The sequence below is a fragment of the Camponotus floridanus genome, unplaced genomic scaffold (assembly GCF_003227725.1).
Source record: "Camponotus floridanus strain SB8 unplaced genomic scaffold, Cflo_v7.5 scaffold3, whole genome shotgun sequence".
Classification (NCBI taxonomy): Eukaryota; Metazoa; Arthropoda; class Insecta; order Hymenoptera; family Formicidae; genus Camponotus; species Camponotus floridanus.
Window position 1 is genome coordinate 5411882 of NW_020229436.1, and position 25406 is coordinate 5437287.

General features: G+C 35.1%; 1 protein-coding gene across 2 annotated transcripts; it reads left to right on the forward strand.

Moving 5' to 3' along the window:
* Window positions 1-675: 675 nt before the first annotated feature.
* LOC105247941 (ATP-binding cassette sub-family G member 8) lies at window positions 676-17836 on the forward strand. Of its 2 annotated transcripts, none has more exons than XM_011252409.3 (8): window positions 676-1030; window positions 11525-11696; window positions 12229-12494; window positions 12988-13209; window positions 13434-13719; window positions 14650-15155; window positions 15619-16085; window positions 16560-17836. In XM_011252409.3, exons 2-8 carry the CDS (start codon window positions 11557-11559, stop codon window positions 17157-17159), a joined length of 2487 nt encoding a protein of 828 aa, XP_011250711.1. In that variant the 5' UTR covers window positions 676-1030; window positions 11525-11556; the 3' UTR covers window positions 17160-17836. The 2 variants fall into 2 exon arrangements, with proteins under 2 accessions (XP_011250711.1, XP_011250712.1); XM_011252410.3 differs by having other exon boundaries at window positions 677-1030; window positions 11572-11696.
* Window positions 17837-25406: the final 7570 nt, after the last annotated feature.

Below are 25406 nucleotides of genomic sequence, written 5' to 3' on the forward strand. Positions count from 1 at the left end.
TTTTATTTCCAGCTGAAAATTATATTTTTCCTTTCCTAAAACTGTTCTTCATTAATCGAACGCACCTTTTAAAATGTGCGGAAAGATAGCAAAGTGCACACAGAAAAAAAATAAGTGTCAAATCAAAACTTATATACTTAAATTAACGCGTTCATTGTTTCGTATATACGCAACAATTTATAATCTTCTTAGAAGAATTTAATAATTTTAAATTTCAACAATATTATAGTCTTATTTTAATATTGCAATTGTCATTTCAAGAATATATAATTATTTAATTCTGCTTTAAGAAAATTATAATCTTTGATTTAAAAATGTTATTTTTCATCTAACATTGTTTCTTTTCCATTCAAGGAAATTAAATCTTAAATCATAAGAATATATTTTTCTTGATTGAACTATATAAAATGGCTTCATTCAAGTAAGCAATTATTCAAGCAATTATATTTTTCTTTAATTAACGCAATATAATCTCATTTCAAGATTTCCATGTTAAAACTAAATATATAATAAATAAGAATGTGCTTTTTTTCTGTGCAGGGGATGGAAGAGCGCAGAGGGATGATGCAAAAGGGATAATCCTGGACGATCGTAGATCTAAAATCCAGAAGCGAGTTCACGCCACTGCGAACTTGGCAAAGCCGACGGTGGGGCGTCTGTGGGGCCCGGAGGGGAGGAAACTCGTGGGGGCCTCGGCGGGCCCGTCCGTCAGCGTTCGGACAGGACTCTGGCGAGTCGCGCGATACCTGGCGCTTCGCGTTCGCCAAGCGCTGCAGGAGGATTTTTCCCGGACAGGGAATAATCGACGACGACGACGGCAGCGGAAAAAATCGCGGGTGACGACGGAAGAGGGAAGAGGAAAGGAGATCGTTTCCTCGCGCGCGACGAGTGCGTCCTGTTGCGAGGAGTGCGAGTCTCTTCTCGGGCGCGAGGATCGAAGACCGGCATGGACAGGAGGCAGCAGCGTCGTCATCAGCGTCGTGACTCGACCAGCTTCCAAGGTTGAAGGCCCAGCGCGAATACACAGCCGGTGAGTCATTGTCAGCATGAAGATCATGCGGTGCAGCCTCCCTCTTTCTCTCTTCTCCTCGTCCTCGCGACGAACGCCGTGCGCGAATTTTTCGAGCCTGACGCAAAATTGCATTCTGTGCCTTCCATGCTCTGACATTGATTGGACTCGGTAGATTTCTGGATCAAGTGAAGATAAATTTCATGTCTCTGCTATTTTTGTTGATGGTAGAAAATTTCAAGCTTAGAGCAACATTCCGAAGGATAGATGATTCGTTTTATCCTGCGTCGAAATATTTTGCTTTTCCGAAAATTTTTTTGCTCTTGTTGCGCGTTTTTAGAGATTTATGGAATTGTAGAAAATAATTTTATTATCTTCTCCATGCGTGATATAATTACTATGGTTTTTTAAAATTGTGTGTGATATTCTCTATTTGAATGTTATGGATATTTATATTTAGGAGCACAATTTTTTCCCGCGTTTGCATAACATGTATAATAATTTCAAATATAAATTAAAAATGTGTGTAAATTATACGATCACAAAATTAAAATTTAAATTAATGTAAATTATTCATATCGAATTAGGCTCGATTTTAAAGATATTTCGGAAATAAAGCGAGAATTTGGAATCGACGTTTGAATTAACTAAATTTATAAATAATTATTTTTTAATATAATGTATAAGAATTTGAGGTTTCAAAGGGAGAGATGATAATCGCATAATTCAAAGTTTTTTGATTAACAGAATATCTGGCAAATCTTTTCTCGATACATTCGGAAGAAAGAGTCAATGACAAATTTTAAGATCTCCAACTTTTAACATTCAAAGATAAAAATCAATGATAAAGAAAAAAATTGTCAGCACATGGGCTGCTGAGCATTTCTAATTACGTATTAATTTCGATTACGCAATATGTGTTACGATTTTCCGAAATGAAAAGATATAAAACTATCTAGAATCCGCGGAGCGAATCAGCTGCCTTCAAAAAAGAAATAAGAGCGCGGTTGTTAATCACCTGTTGCTTTCACCGGCAAGCGTTTCTCGTTATGCAAAATCAAGTTTCCTTATCGTTGAACCGTGAATTAAAAGCTCGCATACCGCCCAAGTTAAGCAGCTCCATAAGTACTTTTTCCTCAAGGAAGCGGAACACGCGACCCACTGCTTGACAAGTAATCCTTAAAAATGCGTTGATATAAGCGCATGACATTTATATTACTTTATAATTTTCCTCTCACTTAAAAAACTACCAGTCGAGTTACTTTCAGTTTATTATATCAAGTAAAAAGTTGATAAATATAAAAAGTATAATAAATAGCATAATGAAAAGTATAATATATAATAAGCTTATATAAATATAATAAATTATAAATATAACAAATTATAATATAAGTGAAAAAAATAATTTTTTTTATACTTTACATCATTTGATGATTATCAATAAAATTATCAAAAGTGTAATAATATTAATTTATTATTAATAGTACTATTTCCACGAATGAAATAATTATTTATGGAAAGAAAAATTATAAATTACTTAAGTAATTTTTTCACGGAATAAAATATCTTGCAAAATGCATACAAAGCTCACGTTTCACCATATTCTAAACTATAGCAGCGCAATTTTCTATTATGTGTGCGCGTGAAACCACTATTTCTACTGTGTTACATGCGAACATAATGTCTTACTTTCCTGAGAATGGGCGGATTATTAGTCGATTAGATCACGAAAGCGCCTGATTTATGTCGATACAATGGAGAAATATAGTTCAAGAGCTCCTTTTTGAATTTTAGAAGAGAAACGAATAGAGCGAATAATAAAAATAATCATAAACTTTATATATTATAGATCAATAGAAAAAAATATATCGAAATCCGATTCGATCTTTTAGTTTAGAGATTTAGTCTCATATATAGAAAACCTTTATAATTTTATTATTCCTTTTTTAAAAATCTTGCGTGAGATATATATATTGTTTCTCTTTCGAATTTCTAACTGTTAGACAGCAATTAAGTAAAGAGTTGGGAATTAAGCATGAACATTAAGATAATTTAATTTCTCTCTCGCAATCAATTAACTCGGAAAAAAGAACTTTGGTTTCTACTAGTTTTACAATCTCCTCGTTATCTTGTACGTATCTTTATTCATATTTCCCAGCACGTTTTCCTTGCAAGTAAAAAGCAAAAGCGGTCCGAGCCGTCACTTCCTCCGTCGCATTCCTTGCATCGCGTTTCCTCGTTAACGACGCAAGGCCAGTCCGCAAGCGACGAGCAATCGCGAAGCGGAAAGAGGTAGAAGGGATTCAATCTCCGCTCACTTTGATCACTTTGGAGCAGGATATGTTATCGAAACGCAAATGTACAAATCGTATATCGCCGGCAATCTTGTTACCGGCGACAACGACAGGCGTTCTTTCGCGAAATCGCGAAGTCACGCCGGGTGACTTTAACGAGCGCACACGGCAGTGCTCTTCGACACTTCCTCGAGCGCGATGCGATTCTTCGAATGATTTGCAATTTCAATTAGTTCCCTCTCCCTCTCGTTGCGTTTGCATCCTCTCTCTCTATTTATTCTCTTCGCGGGGGGGCAAGGGAGGGGCAGGCGAATGAGAGAAGGGCTTCGGAGATTGCCTCGGTAGAATATTGAAAAATCTAACAGCAACTGACCTCGCTTGTATCCTGCATTCTCCGATGAAGTTTTGCGGTCCGATGGTTGCTCATCATCATCGCTTATAATGAAGCAGTAAAACATTGTCGGTATTCATGCGTGTTGCGTAATATTTTTATGATCGATTTATATTAATGGAATATTAATGAGAATGTTATTTAGTTTAATTTCATGTAAGGAACTTAATTAATATAAATAATAATTGTTAGAATAAAATAAAGGAGGAAAGATATTAGAGAGAAATGTGAAAATATCTTTCTACTAAAAAACAAATCATTCTCGATTCTCATTTCACTTAAAGCAAATTAAAGTTTCTTATTTTTTAAATAGAAAATCTTATTATTCGATCAATTAATCATGTTTCAATCACAAATTGTGTTACTTTTATAGCTTCTTATTAAGAAATGTTAATAGCAGATAAAAAAAGAGGAAATGCACGTACAACACATACTCTCTTTCCCTAAAATTGCAATCTCGCAACTAATGACGTTTAATTAATGGAGGTAATTAATTATGAATGCACTTCGAATCGTTTGAATTTCGTTTTACACGCGATATGTAGATCTCGACGATTTTCGGAACGTAGACTTTCCATCACGGTTTCTACAATCGCGTACTATTGCGTGCGCGGATAATTATACCCGTAATACTGTACAATCTAGGCTACGATGTACACTTTATTTAGGTACATGGACACGTGTGCACGGTTGACTGGCGTACACATGTAGGTATAGAAATCAGTGCGTGGGATAGTCTCACAGTAGATTCGAAAGATCACGAAATCGAGATATCGTTTCCGTTGTCTCGAGTCTGAGAGTCGAGAAACTCCTAAATAAAGCAAAGACATTCCGCGACTTGCAATTCGTAACTTGCAATTTTTATGTATTCTAAAAGATTAAAATCACTTCAACTACGTTGCCTAAGAAATTAAAATTAAAATTTATTTTTATTATTTATTTATTTTATTATTTATTTTATTATTATTTTTAAACAATTATTTTAATATTTACATTAGAAGATATAGATATTTAAAAGTAAAGTAATACTCTCTTTTATTACAATATTTCGGCAATATTGCAATATATCTCTCTCGAGATATTTAAATTTATAAATATAAAAAGAAAATACTTTTAATTCTATTTATATATACAATTAATTAAATATATTATTTTATATACAATTAATTAAATATATTATTTAATATATATTAATTAATTAATTAATTAAATATAATATTGATATAAATAAAATAGATATTATATTTTATATAAAAAATTGGAGAATACAGGTATATGAAATATTTTCGAGAGAGAATCGCGTGGGAAAAAGAATCCGCATCATCCGACGTCAACAAAACGTTCTCGTTTTCAACTCGCTTGCCCCTCCGATTACATTAAGCAGCGTGTCTGTGTATTCAGAATCGCGATGCGAATTCGCGATCGCCGTAACAGCGCGATCACGCGACCGGCGATTTTTCCAGTTACACATGTATCGCGCGTAGCCGCAGGCAAGGTACGTCCGAAGATGTTAGACGCGTCACTTTCCGCCTGCCTCCGACACGCTCAGCTGCGCCTCGCGCCCGTTTTTTCCGAGCGTATCATCGCCCGGCCTTTACGAATATCTCGTCGCGCACTTTCCTTCTCTCTCGCGGATACGACATTAAACGCCGGAAAAAAAACCGCCGTTCGCGGCGGACGACGTTTAATGGAGACTTCATACCGCGAAATCGCACGGTCGTCGCTCGATACAACTGTTGCAGAAACGGGATATGCAAATGAACAGTTAACCGGGCCGCGCGAGAGGCGGCTTTATCGACCGCCCGCAAAAATCACCGCGTTACGCAAATTGAAAAGTACGCAAGCATACATTCGATTAATATATTATACTTTGTAACAGGCATGTGCGTGTGGACATATATAGGATATCGTTATTTTATGCGCTCTCGACGCGTTTAAACGCTGGAAAAGTCGCGTTTGAAATATCACGAGACTCAAGCCGGTTTCTATTTCTAGAAACTCGCCTTTTCGAAAAAAAAAAGGACATTACGAGACACATTTGACGGACATCAAGAGAGTCTCGCGTGCGTTTCATCCATTATAATATAATAATAATAATAATAATATATAATAATAATAAAATAATAATAATATATAATAATATATAATAATAATAATAATAATAATAATACAATAATAATAATAATAATAATAACAATAATGATAATTATAATAATATATATTATTTATATATTGTATTGCGTGTATAAAAAATAATGAGGTACATTTCATAGGCGACTTCTCAGAGATGATTCAACAGGGTTTCAGATTAATTGCAGGATTTATATCGCGAGAGAGAAAGAGAGAGAGAAAGATATTTCTCTCTTCATTTTCCGAGGGTGTTTCCTCTAATGAAAGATGTTAGCCCCGAGTCCGCAATATCTTCCATTCGTAACGCGTGGGTTAATCATTCCGCGCACGATCGTGAGAGCAAGCAAGGATCGTTCAGCGGGAACCTACGTCCATTGTCATTGCAGGCGACGACGTGACGTGACGAGACGATCGTGCTTGCAAACCCGCAGACTTTTTCTCCTTTTGTATGCGGGTACGATAATACCGGCGCTCAATTCAAACAACAGCTTGTTCGCTCAATGCAATGACACGAAGAGACTCTGGCGAGAATTCAAATCTGCGACCTCGGCCAACGATTTATGTCGCGTCTCCTTTCGTCAACTTCGACTGCGAAAACGCATAATTTCTTATCGTTTACGATTCTTACCGTTTTACCTTTTGTGTTGTGTCGCTGCATCCGTCTATTGAATTATATTTTTGCTGTAAAAATGAAACTTAACGAAATTTTGGTCTTGTATCTCGAATAAAATTTTAACGAAATATATTTTAAGTAAATCACTAATCCTTCTACTTCTCAAACGTGTTGTATTTTTTATTCTTTTTTTCGATTTGCTCATCATTTTCAAAATATTTTTATAATACTTTACATATAATGGTTCCTCGAAATACTTGATTAGTTGTACGAAGTTTTATAAAGTTAGATGTTACAATGCAGATTATTCCGTTATTAATTTTTTTTCGCCTATTAAAAAGGTGTTTGTAAATGTACAGCAAAAACGAAGAGAAAAAAGTCTTCAGTTGATCGATGACTTCACCAATGAACACGTGTTACACATCGCAGTCTTCGTTACGATGACATCGCAGAAGATATCACGGCTATTTCTGCGTGCATGAATTAATTTGACATGTCATATAACACGACGTTTTATTCTCAATCTATCCGGAAGGAATCTGAAAGATTCAAAGTCACTTGTGAATGGAGATTCGATTGCTCTCTCGAGAAGGTGAGAAACTGCGAGAGGATTGTCTTAAAAATTGCCTTTTAAGATTGGAAGACCGTATCAGGGCGTTCCCGAACGAAATAGTTTCCGTTTTGAAAATAATAGCTCTGGCAAACAGCACTCTTAACGCTCTGTTATTTTTCCTTTTGATAAAATGGCACGTAATTTTACCTTGTCAGTTCTCACGAACGCTCGTGAATGTTCTTGAGCCAGCTCAGTTTCATACAAGGGACTCGCTGATGAGTCATTTCTAACGGGAAACTCCTGGATGAGGGGAAAGAAATGTCATTCCATCAGCATCTGGCAAGTAGAAGTGTGCCTCGTGTATCATCCGGAATGCTCAAAACCGCTCGTTCCGAGATGAATTACGTAATTTTGCGCATTCCACTCGGCGACATAAATATAACATAAATATAACATAAATATAAGATAAATATAAGATAAATATAACATAAATATAACATAAATATAAGATAAATATAACATAAATATAAGATAAATATAATATAAATATAACATAATCTACGTTAACGCGATCTTGAAATTACCATAAACATAAGTGACTTATATGAAGGATATACTTAATCGGCTAATTGGATGCTTAAAATCTGTCATGAAGCTAATCGTAATGCAAAATAAAATATTGCAATGTTTAATCTCGTAATAAACTTCTCGATATATAATAATTATGTACGCGCAATCAATTCGCAGTCCAATTAGATTTTTTTATCACTAATATTTTCATTACGACGATGTTATAACATATGTAGCATAATGGTTCGATAAGCATTAAATACATGTTCGCCGGACACCCGATACATTTTCGCACTCGCGCGGAACTCGGAAACGCATACCGAACTAATACAAGAAGGTAAATTAAAAGCTGTCATCGCGGCAGATGGTTTATGCATGCGTTGCTTGCCGCTATTCTCAAGTAGCTCGATCCGCGATATGACGTTCCATTTGCATCCGAGAGAAAGAGAGAGAGAGATAAAACGCGCGAGGCCGGCTCTGTCCCACAGACGCCCCTAATTAATTTAATCTCATCTTCCGATGAACGTCCCTCGATGAACGCGTCTGCGAAACTCGCGCGCTAAGATACCCTCGAGAGAGTACACGCTCCGAAATTCATTAAAGCGATACGACTAGGTACAGAATTCGACGTTGCTACAACGTCGAGAATAATGGAGGTCGTTATAATTGGCCGCTGAGATTAACAGCCTTGATCCTTTTAATCAGGTCGTTCGTGCGTGTTCCACTCTAGCAGGAGTTTCATCAAGATCGAACTACGAGAGCGCGAGAGAGTTGACGGAGGGTTTATTATCAAAGTATCCTCGTAACATCGAGATTCCTAATTATTCCGTCGCGAATCGATTTTCACGCCTGAATAAGGCTGTTGCGATAAGGAATACGTGCGTTATATTCGGCCACCCGGTACGGAACGGATCTTCGCACGACGTGTCGAAAAGTCATTAAACAGGTGCGGGCCGTGCGAGCGTTTTTAGGTCGCGAATACCACCGTTAAATGGGATGCTGCGTCTTTACAGATGTACATACGTGTGTCTCCTCATCGACACGATACCCTCGCTCGCGCTACAATAACTCCGTGTATTCGATAACGGTGATGAATCTCCGATAGCTGCTCGCTAAAACGCGATCTCATCGGCGCATTCCATTGCGATGCGGTAAACAGGAAACGCAATTAAGAAATATCGGCAATTAAGCAGAAAGATAAGTTTTATAAAATGCTGGAAAATAATATATAAAGTGATTTATTAAAATAATGCATTATAAATAAGGTTGTAAGAGATACAAACAAATGATAAAATCAAGTAATAAAAAGTACAATATACTCACAAAAATAAATAATATAATGTAAATAAATAAATAGTGTAATATATATGTATATTAACATTTTTTAATAATATGTAATAATTAGAGTCTCTCTGAAAAAAAATTTTTTAAAGCGTAAATTGAATTAAAATGTATTTTGAGTTTAATCTTTTAAAATCGGAAGCTATATTTGTATGATAAGAAAAGCTTTGCTAAAAAATATAAAGATAAAATTAAATATTAAAATAAAATAAAAGAAAATAAATGCAACATAAATAAAATAAACTAAAAAATAATACTAAATATAAACTAAATTAAAGTAAATTGATTAAAATAATAAATTAAAATAAATTAAATTAAAATTAAAATAATACATAAATTAAAATAATAAATACAACATAATATTTTTTTAAAGCGCGAATTTGAAATGAAATGAATGTGAATTTCAAACGTATTTTGCGTAAAACCGGAAACTATTATAACGATAGGAAGAAAATATCCAGTTACGTGAGATGCGACAGATTAAGGATGCGAGACCTTGTACAAGGAGAAAGTCTATAATAACGTAATAACGTCATCTAACGAGTTATCGTCGCTTAGGTGTGCGTTAGGTGAGATTACGCAAGAAAACGAGTATTACTCGCTTGTATCTCGTAATCGATCTAGAATGTCGCGGTTAAAAGAAGGACGAGGTACAAAAACCAAAAATTATCAACTGTTCGGTTGTTTAGGAGCCCGTTTCGATAGCCACCTGACATTTTGCCGCGCTGCTTTTCGTAATTGCGTCCATTAAACGTACAGTTACACACTGTACGTTATTACCACAGACTCCAATTTCCGGTATATCGATCACGCTACATCTGTACCACGACATTTATAAGCTCGCTTTGTAAAAATTTGCGAACGCAAATGTTCTCTGAAGCAATAGTCTCGTATGCGTATTTCGAGCCAGAAATTTCAAAAATACAAATTTTGCTTCGAAGTATCTTAACAATAAAGATAGAAAATTATTTGAGGTATAAAATAGCACGAGAGAAGTTATCGAGATTATACAGTGTGTGCCGATCGAGATGCATTCTCCGCAGCCTGAGAGTTTCTTTACGAACGATCGAACGCAAGCACAAGAACAATTTGCTACATCGTGATAAAATTCGACGAGGCCGTGCTCCTTTGTTCGCCAACGGCCAGGAACTCCGTCACGACCTTCGGTTCTTCATCGGTAGAAAGAGTCGATAGGAAGAAGCATAAGCGTCGTGCAGCTTATTGAAAAAGTTTCGAATTTTCTAGCGGAAGAAATATATATCGCATCTTCCTTGCACGCGAAAAATTGCTGTATTTTATATAAAAAATCGGAGTATTCTTGAATGATAAATACGATAAAGTCTACAATTCAATCAACTTTATTGCAATTTTATATCAAAGTCTTTTTACTCTCTCCAGTATAATTCCTATTATTTTTTTTTCTGTGCGAAGAATCTTTCCCTTCTCTCGTTCCTTGATCTCGGACAACAGGAATAAATTTGTCATGAAATCGCGGTGACGGATGCGGTTGTATTCGGACACGGTGTATAATCGTTGAGAATCACGCCGCCGACATTCCAGGGAACCGCGCGAATAATCGGCGCGCCTTTGAAATTGCTTCGGCTCTTGCTCGTAAGGCAAATCGTCGTCGTTCCGGCCGCAGGTATCCGCAGGACTCTCCAGGACGAGTACACACACGGCGCAAGAGAATTCCTTCTTGTACGATGCTTTAATAACAGCCCCCCCGACTCGTGTTGCGCGATAAATTTGATCGCGCGCGGACAGCCTCGCGGACGCAACCGCGATAAATCCACACCGAGTGTGTCGGAGGATTCTTCGTGAGGAAGGTGTACGCTTCCCTTTTCGGTATAAAACATTCTCCATTTAATTTATCTTCCCGTTCACTACATATATCGACTATGCGATCCTTTTCCAGGAAATTACGGCGGAACCTTTACGTCCAGGATACTTTATGACAAGTCTTTCGTGTGGTTGAATTCAAAAGTAAAAGTATTACAATGTTAAAAAATTATTTAAGAAGGAAATATATTATTCATAATAGAATAGAATATGCAGGGTGTCCCGGACTTAACGAATCAACCGTTAATGGTAAGTTCCTGAGATCATTTGGAAACGAAAATCTTAACATCAAAATGTTGAGAAAGATGTAGTTTCGGCGCTACAAAAGATTAAAGGTTACCAATCGGCGTTACGTTCTCCTGTGCTTAAGGACATAGCTCATCAAGTCTTCTTCAACATTTTGGTATTAGCATTTTCGTCTTCAAATGATCTCAGGAATCTGCTATTCGGCTGATTCGTTAAGTCTGGGACATCCTGTATAAAAATCTTTTTTTTCGTATATCTGTTCACTTTATCTTCTTTCTCTCTTTCTCTCTTTCCTATCTTAAAAATTCCTAAAACAATTCAAACAATTTGCAGTTACTGTATATTTTTCAGATCTTTTTTTCGCTATTTATGTACGAATACTTTCGTGTGAAATTATAATAAAATGGAAATGATTGCTTCAATATTTTCAATCTTTGACAAAATATTCATAGACGAGAGCGCCTTCCTTTTGCCGACTTTCCCCTTCGACGGCGCTAAGGCGTGATAATTAAAATAAGAACGACGAACGTTCTCTTAGATTAATTCACGGGGATTTATCCGGTCGTCTCTATGATCTCTGCGCAGTCACCGGAAAATATGGGCTCGGAAGCCTGGGAGCTGGAAAGAAGATACTCGGTGCCAGGAGCTCTGGACACCAGGGGACTGGAGCCGCCGGCCAGCGAGGATTTGCACGCATGGTCGATTTACAGGTGAACACACTTGTACTTAAAGTGGAAGCGTGTAATTCGCGTCGTACATCGTCCAATTTGAGCCTCACCGGAGGCGAAACACCAAAGCGAATACCTATGGTGATTTTTTTTTACCATGTGAAAGAAATAGCTTTGTCGAGCTTGCTCATTTACAGCACACTGTCTACATGGGATCATATTAATGCTATTAAAAATATTAGTGTAATGAATATTATCAATTTTTGACAAATTAAGGAAAGTATCCCATTATTTGCATCCGTATTTTTTATATAATATATGTTATGTATGTGAAATATTTTTATATAATTATATTTTTATATTTATTTAATTAATTTTTGTAATTATTTTTATAATTTATTTAATTAATTTTTATAATTACATAAAATAATATTTTTATATTAGTAGTATATGAAATATCCTTTTACGATAACTATAAAAATAAAAATATAAAAGTAAAATATAAAAAATACGAGTGCGAATAATAGGATCATTTTTCTTAATATGTGCATATGCATTTCTGCTATTTTGCCAGGCAAAATCTGAACTCGGATTTCACGGACTCCGCGCTCGGGTCGGCCGAGAAGTCGCCGCTGCCTTACGGGAATTTCCAACTTCGCGACTCCACGGTGCAGAGCATTCTGCGACATCCGCGATACGGGCCCAAGAGCCCGCTTGCCAACAATTCCTACACTTACTTGAAATTCGGCCTGCCGCGCGTCCTGCCACCCACCTCGCGGAATCGCGACGGCTCCAGCGGCTACGATTCCAGCGAGGAAGGGCGACGCGTGTCGCACGCAGGTACACAGAAAAAAAGGACATTCTTTTGAAAATATCTTTAGTCCATTTTAACATGGAAATCTTGAAATGAGATTATATTACGTTAATTAAGGAAAAATATAATTGCTGGAATAATTGCTTGCTTGAACGAAGCCATTTTATATAGATCAATCAAGTAAAATATATTCTTATGATTTAATTTTCTTGAATGGAAAGGAAATAATGTTAGATAGAAAATAATATTTTTAAATCAAAGATTATAATTTTCTTAAAGTGGAATTAAATAATTACATATTGAGATGACAATTGCAATATTGAAATTTAAAATCATTAAATTCTTCTGAGAAGATTATGTAAAAATAGTTATTTTAATTCTTCTACATTATTATTTATATTATATAATTATATATATTATATAATAATATAAAACATGTAATATATTATATATGAAAATGATAATTTGCATATCAAAACCGAATGATAGTGTTTCACGATTCGTTTTTACTCCAAACAGGTGTTCCAGTGCATTCGGCGTCAGTTATGCGCTCAGCCAGAAGTGATCCGGACTTTAGGCACGTTCATGCGGTCCCGAGGGAGCAAACGCACTCTCAATTAACTGTCGCGAGGGATCATCCGAGACTGAGGAGCGCCAGCGAGGCCAATCTTTTGCAGAGCGCGGTCAGGACCAATCGGCGGCACAGCATCGCGCCGATCGATCCTGGATACATAACTCATGGTGCGAGAAAAGGAGAGGAAAACTTATTAAGATAAAGGATCTTCAGATGCATTTTATATCAATGTCAAGTCTCAAAGAAAATTATTTCAAGCTAAAAGTTCTTTATTAAAGAGCCTTTATTCTTTTTTTAAATCGATTCCTTATCTTATGAAGATTTTTTAATCGCGACGATCGTTTCAAATTTCTTTCTTTCGTTTAAAAAATTGTTAAAATTCGCTTTACAGGGCACCCAGGTATCCTGGGACCGGAGAGTTACACGCTGCCATTGAGACCCGTGCCGTGTCTGCAGCATCCTCACCTGCAGCTGCGGGGCGTGGAGGCTTCAGGCTCGGACAGGCTGCCGCTTCTTCGAGGAATCACCCTCGAGGCTGGTGCCGCCGAGGTGCTGGCCATCATGGCCACTACCGAGAAGGAAGGCACGCAGATCGTCGAGACAATCGCGGGCAGGAGGCGTATAAAGAGGGGCGATATTCTGCTCAATGGAAGATCGGTATCAGCGCGTACTCTCAGGTACTTTCTAATCTTCTTCCTGTACGTACGCTTCTCCTTCGGGGCAGTGAGTCACTAGGCACGTTACGTCATTGATAGCACAACTTTGTGAAAGAAAAATTCATTTTATTTGCCCCATAAATTTTGCTCCTTTTCCCTAAGATTTCCCGCAAAGATGCATCAGTTAATTCTAAGTTACATTAATTATGCACGTAAATGAAGTGAAGATGGAGATTAAGAGGTTCTTTCATGTAACTGGTTTCAATAATAAGCGTTAGCTGCAGCTTGGCTAATTCACTCTTCGTTTCTTTGTAGATCATAATGCTGACTATAATTCAGGTAGAAAAGAAAGATTTAGTTAACCACGGCTGTAACGGTAACTGACATTAACGAAATAGGCTGTAACTAGCAAGTAATAACCAGTGAGAGAGCATTAGCATGCAAATTTTCATGTAGTTGAATAATAAGTTGCATAATAAGCAGTGCTGATTATTCAATTATCGCTTCAATTGTCGCTTCCGTTCTTAATGCTTTTATTATTCCTTCATATTTAATATTGCGTAACTTTTCGGTCTTGCGTCATTTAAACAATTTTACAAAGTAATTATATTTTAAAAATATACTCAGAAAAAAAATGGATATTTTTGTTTTGAAAATATCTCTAGTTTTAACATGGAAATCTTGAAATGAAATTATATTGCGTTAATTAAGGAAAAATATAATGGCTTGAATATTTTATATAGCTCAATCAAGAAGAATATATTCTTATGATTTAAGATTTAATTTTCTTGAATGGAAAGGAAACAATGTTAGATAGAAAATAACATTTTTCAAAGATTATAATTTTCTTCAAGTAGAATTAAATCATTATATATTGCATATTCAACTCGAAATAATATCCCCTTCACGAAGTGGCTGCTTCAATTATTAATGTCGCAAAAATCAAAACAGATCCCGCGTCGCTTACCTGCCATCAGAGAGCGGTTTGAGTCCCGGGCTGACGGCTCAGCAGACTCTCAGTTTCTACATGTTGCTGAGAGGCGGTCGCAACACCACCGCGCTCGAAGCCGAGGCTGTCCTGCAGGAGCTCGGCTTGGAGGCGACCAAGCACTGTCTGGTGAATACCCTGACGACCTCCGAGGCCCGACGACTGGCCTTAGCCTGTCGGCTGCTGCAAGATTCGCACGTCCTCGCCCTGGACAGGCCTACGCACGGCCTGGACATCTTCGACGCCTTCTTCCTGGTCGAGTACCTGAGGCAGTGGGCCAGCCGCGGTCAACGGCTCGTCGTCCTGACCCTGCATCCGCCCACGTACGAGATCCTGACGATGGTGTCGAGGGTCGCGCTCACCTCCGGCGGCCGGATCATGTATTCCGGGCTCAGGAGAGACATGCTGCCATATTTCGCGCTCGCCGAGTTCCCCTGTCCTCCCTTCAAGAATCCGTCCGATTACTATCGTACGTAATAAATAATAATCTTGGTTATAAATTTTACGAAGAGGACGCGGAAATTATTTAACAAAGATTATTATAAATTATTATAATAATTTTATATTAATAATTTTTTCGAAATCCAAAAAAAAGAAAGAAATTTGTTGTCAATCATGATTATAATAATAAATATTCAAATTAAATATTTTTATATTAATTTAGTGATTTGTAAAGTAACGAATCTCGCAGAATCATAAAATATATTTCTCCTGGTTTTTAACGAAGATAAAAATTATATAAATGTACGATTATTTATAAAAGGAATTTTTAATTTTTTAAAAAAAGAGATAAAGTAAAAAGTAGTTGAAAAATGATAAAGAAAAAAAAGAAGGCTTAAATCTTTCCATATGAAATTGAATTTCAAAATTCCTTTTAAATTTGATTTTGTGGCACAATAAAATGGGGACAAACGAATTTCTTTTTCTTTCAGTCGATTTAGTGACGCTGGATGACTTATCGGCGGAAGCGATGCTGGAGTCTTCGCAGAGGATAGATCATCTCGCAGAATTGGCCAGGACGAGGCTGCCTCCGCTCAGCGATCCTGGTCCACCAGGAGCGCTTCCACCCTCGAGATCTGGTCCCAACATATTCCTGCAGATTTATGCGCTATTGTTGCGAACGCTTATTTACAGTCAACCGTGGACGTTGACGCGGCTACTGCGAAAAATCATAATCTCCGCGTCGCTCAGTATTTTACTCGGTGCAATATTTTGGGACGTTGCTAACGAGTCGAACCTATATCTGAGAGATAGAATAGGTTTTCATTACGCTATTTTGGGCATCTTCTTCTGGCCCCTAAGCCTCCTGGCGATGTGCGATGTAGCCAACAGCAGGCCGAACGTAGAGAGGGACATCAGGGATGGATTGTACGGCAGATTTATCTACATCCTCATAGAAGTAAGCTCAACTTTTTATTAAACTTTTAAGAATTAATTTAACAAAATAAATATTTGAACAAAAAGTACGTGATTTATGAAATTGAGGGAGCAAGTGTTTTGAGAAATTTCTTAAAAATTATGTAGAGAAAAAAAATGTAATACTTTAGAAACATTATTTAATATATTCTTGCAAAATATAAAATAGTTAAACAAGTAATAAAAATTTCTTTCTATTCTTCTTTTTTCATCTCATATTAAAATTAAAAGTTCTCATGATACTTTTGAGACGTTTGATAAACTTCAATATGAATACTAAAGAAGCTAAAATAATATAAAGCAAATGTACATAAAAGTGAGAAAATGTGTGTAATTAAAATTAACATGTATGTAAATGTAATCTATACAAATACAGAGATATTTTATAGGCTATAACATCAAATCTGAGACTTTCGGGAGAAATATTAAAAGCAGAAACTTCATTTTTTCTTCTTAGCTCGTCTGCAACGTATCATCCTGGTGCGTAATTTACCTGATATACCTGGCGCCGGCGTTCGCCATGTCGGGGCTGCACCTGGTGCCGGACGAGAACCTGACGTCGCTCTGGAACTACCTCGCCGTCGGTCTGCTGTACCTGATGCTGCAGCATCTCGTCTGCATCTTCTTCGCGCACGTGTGCAAGTCTACGTATCTGGCAGCGCTGCTCGCTGGCGTGGTGGTGGGCGAGATGAGCCTGGCCGGGGGTGTCACCCTGCATCTGAACAACCTGCCATCGTGGTATTCGCGGATCAGCATGATGCAGTGGTCGTTGTCGCTGCTGCTGTCGCGTCTGCACACAAGCGAGAGCATGAGCAAGCTGACCAACTGCAGACCCAAGCAGATCCAGCGGCAGGACATCATCATCCAGGCGGCGTGCGAGCCTCCCGATGGAGCTCTAGCCCTCCACGAGGTTGCTCTTGACTCGCGGAACGTGCGCGGCGAGGGCTTGTGGCTGGGCACCGGCGTGGCTGTCACGGCTGTTCTCATCGTTCTGGGTTTCCTGTGCGTCAAATACGCGACGCCGAAGAGGCCCAGAAGCGCCCCGAACAAACCCTGATTCCAAAATTACGCGAGAGGAATCTCATAAAGTATCGGAGAGGAATCTCATAAAGAGATGGGACTAGATAATTCACGAGTTGCGAAGATGATTTAAGCAGACTTTCACTCTTTATTTCGTAAAGCTGTTCTCGTGTGGAAGTCAGTCTTTTCTAGAATCTCTCTTAAAGATTGAAGATCACGTATCAGAGATACAAGCGCGATGATTTCCTTGGATTACGACAACGAGAACGTCTTAAATTCGATGCTTGCTCTCTGAGATAGCGTTTTATTAATTCAGTGTGCCAAATGGCTAAATAATATTTCTGTGGAAACTGATATTTTTTTAAATATTTCTTTTCTTGAATATTATTTTCGGTACTTGTAGTTAATTTATTTCGTTTGTGAAAAATTTGTATTTTTTCGAAGCGTATTCCTGAACAATTTTTTTTCATAATGGAATATTTAAAGTCTCTCGATGAATACCGTTATCTGGGTTTCCCGTTCATTAAACTTTAATGACATAAATTTTAAATTAATAAATAGTGCTTTTCTCTCTTTCTCTTCCTCGATATAATCTACATACTTTGTAAAGTTTCTTCAATGTCTACTCCGTTGCGATTCTTTAAAGAAATAAGCTTTAGGGACTCGCAGAGTAGACTCGCGGGCGTATATGAAGTACAAAATATAACGAGACATTATAACGAGACATTACTTTGTCCCGTAACAGGAGCCCGCCGTTTATAAACAACAGACACGCTTAATATTTTGTATATTATCTTAATTATATTATTGTAATCGTATTAAATATTCTCATGGAACAAATAATTTTGCCCGTTTCTTTTATTCCATGCGTCCTAAATTCAATTGCGTATCATTATTTGACGAATTTGCATCGAGAAAAATTTGCAATAATGATATATTACTTTATACAATGCAAGTGTTACTTATTTATATCCAAATAATTTATTTCAAACTTTAACTTTTAGTCTGTTAATGTTCCTTGTTAAAATAAAAACCTTGAGAATTTTGAAAAAAATTATAAAAAAGAGATTATATAAGTTTCATTAAAAAGAAATTATGCATGCGGTTAAAAAAGGTTTAGCATTATTCTTTTCGAGTGTTTTAAATCTAAATTTTTTTTTTATTATTTTAGATTTATTATTTTTTGAAATCGATACTTTCTACAGGGAATTTTGCTACCAGCGGATAGCATTAACAATGGCTCAACAATAGATAACTGATTTGCTCCAAGTTAGCAAGTCTCCGTTCATAGGCTCCCTCTAGAGATTGTAGCCGCCGATAGCGAAGATACCTGTTGTATAATTATTAATTTTTATCGAAACACTTGTATAGAGTTATTATTAGTAAAGAGATCATTTGCATTTCGAAAAACCACAAAATTTATAACGAGTCTTTTAAAAGTACAATATTCCAGGAAAGCGAACTCGAGTGTTGCAATGAGAAAACTTTCTGAGAGACAGAAAAAAGCACACGTATATCGCATAACCGGAAATCCATTTTCGCATTTTCACCAGATTGTTTTGAGATCGATAGAGTGCCACCCCTCGTAGGTGCCGTACCACGCAAATCAAGTTATAAAGGGTCTGCGTCTAATAAACGTGCTTTAGACGTTTATTAGAAATCGATACCACGTGGAGCAAATTTATCTCGCGAATGACGCATGTTAAGAAATGCAAAGCGCGATTAAAAATAAGAACAACTCGCTTCTTTGTCTCTATGTTGGTGCATCGTTAGCGCGAGACATGCTCGCGTTATTTTATTAAATATTCTAAAAAAACTCTCTACGCGCGCGGTGCTATTTAACTCGTGGAAAGATAATTAACTCTCCTGGAATTAGATACGTAGAATAAATAGAATAAATGTATTTTCGCTGAAAGAGGAGCAGTGAATAATCACTTAATGATCTGAATTAATAAGGATAAATCAGCGAAATCTCGCTGAAAGAATTAGTTAGTGGTTATTTCAATGAGTGATATTTTTCATATGAAATGTCACACATATACTTTACAATATTATATTTGAAATAAAAATATATATTTATAGCAATATATATTTTATTGTAAAAAAATATTTGATTAAAAATTGCTTTTTTCTCAATTTATCACAAGAATAAAAAATAATATGCATGTAATTTTGAATATGGATACGTGTTTCATTCCAAATATGCGCATGTATGAATTTCTCTTAAAAAGTAGCAATTTAAAATGAATAAAAAAAAGTTTTAAAAGCGACATTTCGCAAATACACAGAAAAAAAGTGTCAAATCAAAACTTATATACTTAAACTAACGCGTTCATTGTTTCGTATATACGCAACAATTTATAATTCATAGAGGAATTTAATAATTTTAAATTTCAACAATATTATAGTCTTATTTTAATATTGTAATTGTCACCTCAAGAATATATAATTATTTAATTCTACTTTAAGAAAATTATAATCTTTGATTTAAAAATGTTATTTTCTATCTAACATTGTTTCTTTTCCATTCAAGAAAATTAAATCTTAAATCATAAGAATATATTTTTCTCGATTGAACTATATAAAATGACTTCATTCAATTAGCAATTATTCAAGCAATTATTTTTTTTTAGTTAATGCAATATAATCTCATTTCAAGATTTCCACGTTAAAACTAAATATATTTTCAAAACAAGAATATCCTTTTTTTCTGTGTATGTGCGACTTTTCAGCGAAATCTTATTGTCGCAATCAGTAGAAAATAAGACAGAGGAAGAAAGTACGACTGCTTCCACTGAAATATTCATGTATCTTCGATGAAATCTTGTATCGGTGCTTTAATCAGTGACATTTTCAGTGATTCAGTTTAAGAGAGTACGTGTTTTAATCAGATCCAATCTTAGCCGCGATAACGTGCCCTACATTTGGTCGATATCGCATTTATATAAACGCGTTATAAACGCGGCTGTTCGATTAGAAATTTTATTTGGCCGATATAGAGCGTATCGCACGGACGTAAATCGAGACAATGATATTTAAATGATTAAATATTGCTCGATCGCACTGCTGTTATTTTGATCGCGCTGAATAATCGATCGCGACGAGCGATCGATCCTAGCGAATTCTCGCTTGTCGTAAAAATGGCGCGTCATGAATGTCGCAATCATATAATTCTTTTACGTAAGCTTACTTTCATAGAGTTCGCAATTAATTACACCAATTAGCGACGTTCGTCGAACTCGACCGTGCCTCGGCAAGATCGCTTATCGTACGATAACGAACGGGCGATCGCGCGACTAGATACGACGATAAAAATCATCAAGAATGGGAGGATTCCATTCACGCGTTGATTCATGCGTGTGCATTCTTATCTCGCGAGACAATCGTCGAGATTATTTCGAGGAAACGTATTCATCTGTCGCTACTTTTCATCCTTCTTCAATTAATCTGCAAAATAGGATTCCATCGAAAATTACGTTTGTTACTCTTATACATGTTTTACGTATTATTTCACGATAAATGTCAGTGGTAATTTTCGAAATCTAATTAGAGCGAAAATTACATTAAACTCGTTTTCCACGAGATATCATTAATATCTGATAATTGTATATTGCTGATAATTTATATGTATCCGATATTAATTTATTAAGTAAAACCACGCTCTCTCTTTTTTTTCATTTTTCTCTTATTTTTAATATACACGAAAAATTACACCTTTTTTCATAAACTACACCATGTGTCTTCATGATGCGGCAAAAAGTCAATGGGATATTTATTAAAAGAAAATATTTGACTTGTAGAGCTTGGAAAAAATCTAAATCTTCTCTCTCTTCTACAATATTTCTACGGATTACATTTTTTCCCTTCTATAAACGAGTGGGCGGCGTGATTACACTTGGGAAATATCGCCGGTAAATGTCAGCGATATCGTAAAGAGAGAAAATTAGTATGATTTTCGAGCTAACGCTTAAACTTGAGATTTCTCGTTATTCAAATAACGCTTCGCGATAGCTTAACTTTCCCGGAAAAATGCGAACGTTGAATTTTCAACCGAGACCAATTTTTTTTCTCTACAAATATTAGCTCGTTTTATAATCTGCAAAATATTAAAAAAAATTGCGCACAATTGATTAAATTCATAAAGCGATCGAGTTCCTAACAAAAGCGTAATCAATGTTCGATAGCCGCTTGCGAAAGGTCCAACGGCCCGCTTTCGTGCCATATTAGGGAAATTCGATATTGGGCAACATTACAAGATATATTAGGTCGCGTGCCAATCCCGTAAAGGGGATTCTATCTGCGAGTATCGGAATTCGGAGCTCGGACATCGAGTCTAAATAAAGCGACGCTATCGGGTACAATCAATCGGATCTCGTTTGTAACGAGGGGACCACAGTATACACGATACTTCACAAGTAACTAATTATATACAGACTATTTATACACGGAAGACTCGTATCTTTCGACGAATGCGTGATAAATTTCCCGCGGATTAAAAAATATGCGGATTGAAAAATATTTCGTGCGAATCTTAAATTCCAAAGTGGACCCGAGGAGGCCTTCGTCGTCGGAGTCTCTCGCTTGTGAAACACCCGGTACGTTAACTGATTTCTCAATGAATCGACCTTTGTGCGAGCGGTCCACAAGAAACTCGTTCATCGCGTGCCCGTGGAATTATTACGATACGACAGGAATTGAGGACCCCGCCGCGTTTGTATAACTCGCGCTCGCTCTCTCGAGGAGAGTCGCTATACCGGCGATTTATGTAATTAGCCGAGAGAGCGAGAGACTTTTCCAGGAATTATTGCCATGCCGTCGTGCACGGCCTACGTTGCGCCGGGACTTAATTACTTTCATCAAGGGAGGCGGCCGTATACAACGGTAATCGGCAATTTATGCCGGCTTACGCTTATGCGCCTAAGCTCCAGTAATCAAAGGCTCGACCCTTGGTGACACGTGTTTCGATTCTGCGGCGCATTCTGTGCGTTTCTTAACGTTTTCGTAGCTTCACGAGCGAGTAGATTAAAAGCATCCAACGCGAAGATCCAGAGTCTGCTTCTTCTCCGCAGAACTTCGGGAATATTATTTTTGAAGTTGAAAAGATTAAATTCGAATTAACTTTCTTCTATTGAAAAAAATGAATTTCGTTTTTAATTATTCTCTGTATTGAACGAATTGAATTAATGAGCAAAGAGAAAGCAAATTACCACGATTATTTAATTCAATTCTAATTGAATAGTAAATATAATAATGTGAAATCGCAAACATTACGAAGCAGGGAAATAATTAGAGAGAAAAATTAAAAACATGCACGCGTATTAATATACATATATATATTTTATTATAATTAATAAAGGTAACATAAATTACCTCTTTTTTCTCTCTCTTATAAAAAGCTACACAATATATTGTGTTATTATGTTGTGTTATTATTATTACGAAAATTATTACATTGTCAATATTATTAGATATTATTAATATTATTAATTTTATTAATTAGATATTACTAGATATTATTAATATTATTAAAATAAATTCAAATATAAAAAATCTTGCACCAAGACAAGACAAGTGAGAGAAAAAAATTGTGCGTTGAGAAAGAGAGAGGAAGAGAAGAGAAACAGAGAAAGAATAAGAAGAGAGGAGGAAAATGTGCGAATCACCGTAGTTACGTCGCGTCAATGCACCATTGTGTTATAATACGACGAAGAGCAAGACTTTCATGCGATAACCGTCGGTTATACAAGCAGCAAGTGAAACCGCGTTATTTCCGGTCGCCCGGTTCATCCTACGCGCGGCTATTCAAATTCCCTGATGCTGTACAGGGAAATCGATATTGCTCGACAAACAATATCAGATTTATGATATGTTAGCCTTGTCAGGTAAATATTGAAAAAAATAAATAACTGAGAGAGAGAGAGAGAAAGAGAGAGAGAGAACGTATATGTGAAGTTTCGACACACGTCAATTCTCACAACTTCAACAAGAAATAAAATTAAAATTTATTTCAACATTATTGTTAAAAATATAAAACACTCAGGTCAATATAAACAGTTTAACTTCACGCTTTAGAGATTTTTATTTACCCTCGCTTACAAATATGAAACAAAAACATATATGTAAAATAATTATATAGCAACCAATTGACGTAAACGAAGCTTGCAAGTATGTCTTTACGTATCAGTAATTAATATCCATTTAGAAAATGCACTTCTTTGAGAAACGATACTTGTTCTAATCGTTTTATACATCAGCAGTCTCCTTATAAATAGCATCTACAGTACTTCGTAATACTGTTTTCTCCACCATGTACAGACTCTTTTCTCATGAACGAGAAAACATTATTTTTCAATACAATGTCGTACGTTTTAAAATAGTTTGTTTAAGCTGAGTCTTTAACTATCCTTTTGTTCTGTAGAATTACGTTTTTCAATAGAAAAAGAATTTTAAAACGTACATTTTTATAGTCTCTTTTTTAAAGTCAGATTCAATAACCGACGTTTCGTTCTGTATGTGATTTTTCTGATAAAAAAATATAATTTTTTATATTATACTTTTGTACTTATTAAGTTAGTTTTTAAGTTACTGCAAATTATTAATTTATTTTATTTATTTAATTAATTATTTATTTAATTCATTTTTTAAATTTAATAATTTAATATTTTGTTAATCGTTATGCTCGAATAAGAAAAAATAAACTTTGAAAATATTACATTTGCAGTCGCTTTAAGTATTATGTGTACGTCATCCTGCATAATCACTTTACAACAAAGTAAACAAAAGACAATTTTTTTGCAATATTGGTTGATAATTAGAACGTAAATCGCGCGCTTTTTTTTTGTTAATAAAGTTAATTATAATTTTGGAAAGTAGATAATTTAATTTTCTTGCGTGCTATTTGATACATTAATAATATGCATAAATAATTCGATATTCTTCTTCTCTCTATAATCGTGAACAAATATATAGGAAATATTTAGTACATTTAAAATGCAATAATCAATACATTAAAAATGGTTTTAAAAACTATCAGAGAAAAATTATTCATGTATCATATAATATTTAAAATGATATTTTTTAAAAATCTTTGAATTTGATATTATTTCAAATTTGAATTTAATATTATTTCTTTTATATCTTGTATTATTTTAAATGTATTATAGTAATAAAAAAGAAGTAATTGCAAGAGAGGCAAAAAAGAAAAATGTATATATAGAGAAAAATTCGTAAAGATTCGAGAATATTCACACATTATTATTTATATAAGGACAAAAATAATTATTAATAAATATTAATTAATTATATATATGAATAAAGAATATTACATATCTGAAATATTTATTTGTTTTATGTGAAATAAATTCAACATTTCAAAAATTCTGATGAACATATAATTATCAATAAATTAATTATTAATTCATGTTAAAAGACATTTGCGATTTAATACAAGATATAATATAAATATTATCATCAATTTTTTATTTCAAATATATTATTTTGTTTATTTATGCATATGACATAGAGCAAGATTTTTTAATTAGAAAACAATAATATACATGCATATGCCAATGGTTATAATAACTAATCATTTTTTTCGCTATCATGATTTTGTATTTTCGCCCTGGAATAAGATTTTTTTCGAAAAAGAAACGTGGCCTTGACCGATATTCTAGAAAGGGCGTATTTTTACCAAATTATAGCACAGCCTCTATGTCGGAAATGTAGATTTAGGTCTCTGCACAATAAGCTAAGTAAAACGAATAAAATAAGACTTCTTTACGACCATCCGTATCAATTAATTAGGGCAAGGACTAATCAAAGCCAAACGCAGCTGATGCTACGCGATTAATTAAATATTTATATAAATTTATTATATATATTATAAATTTATTAAATATTTATATAATTTATTATATTAAATGTAAATTTTCTATGTTATTTATATTAAATCAGCATTATATCATCTAAAAGAAATTTAAATGCTGATTAAGTCAGCACTATTAAAACATTTTCTCATCACTATTGAAAATTTATTAAAATAACATTTTATTTCTTCAACAATCTGAATAATATAATTCGATAACTTTTATTACGCATAATATCTATACAAATATATTATGTATTGGATCAAAGTTATGTAAAAGTAGTTTTTCAAAGTAATTTCAAAGTTGAAGTAAAAGTAGTTTAATATTTAAAAATACTTTCAATACATTTTTTATTTCGTTAAAATTCCACTTTCTGTATACATACTTTATATGCTAATAGATATTTTATATGCTAATTA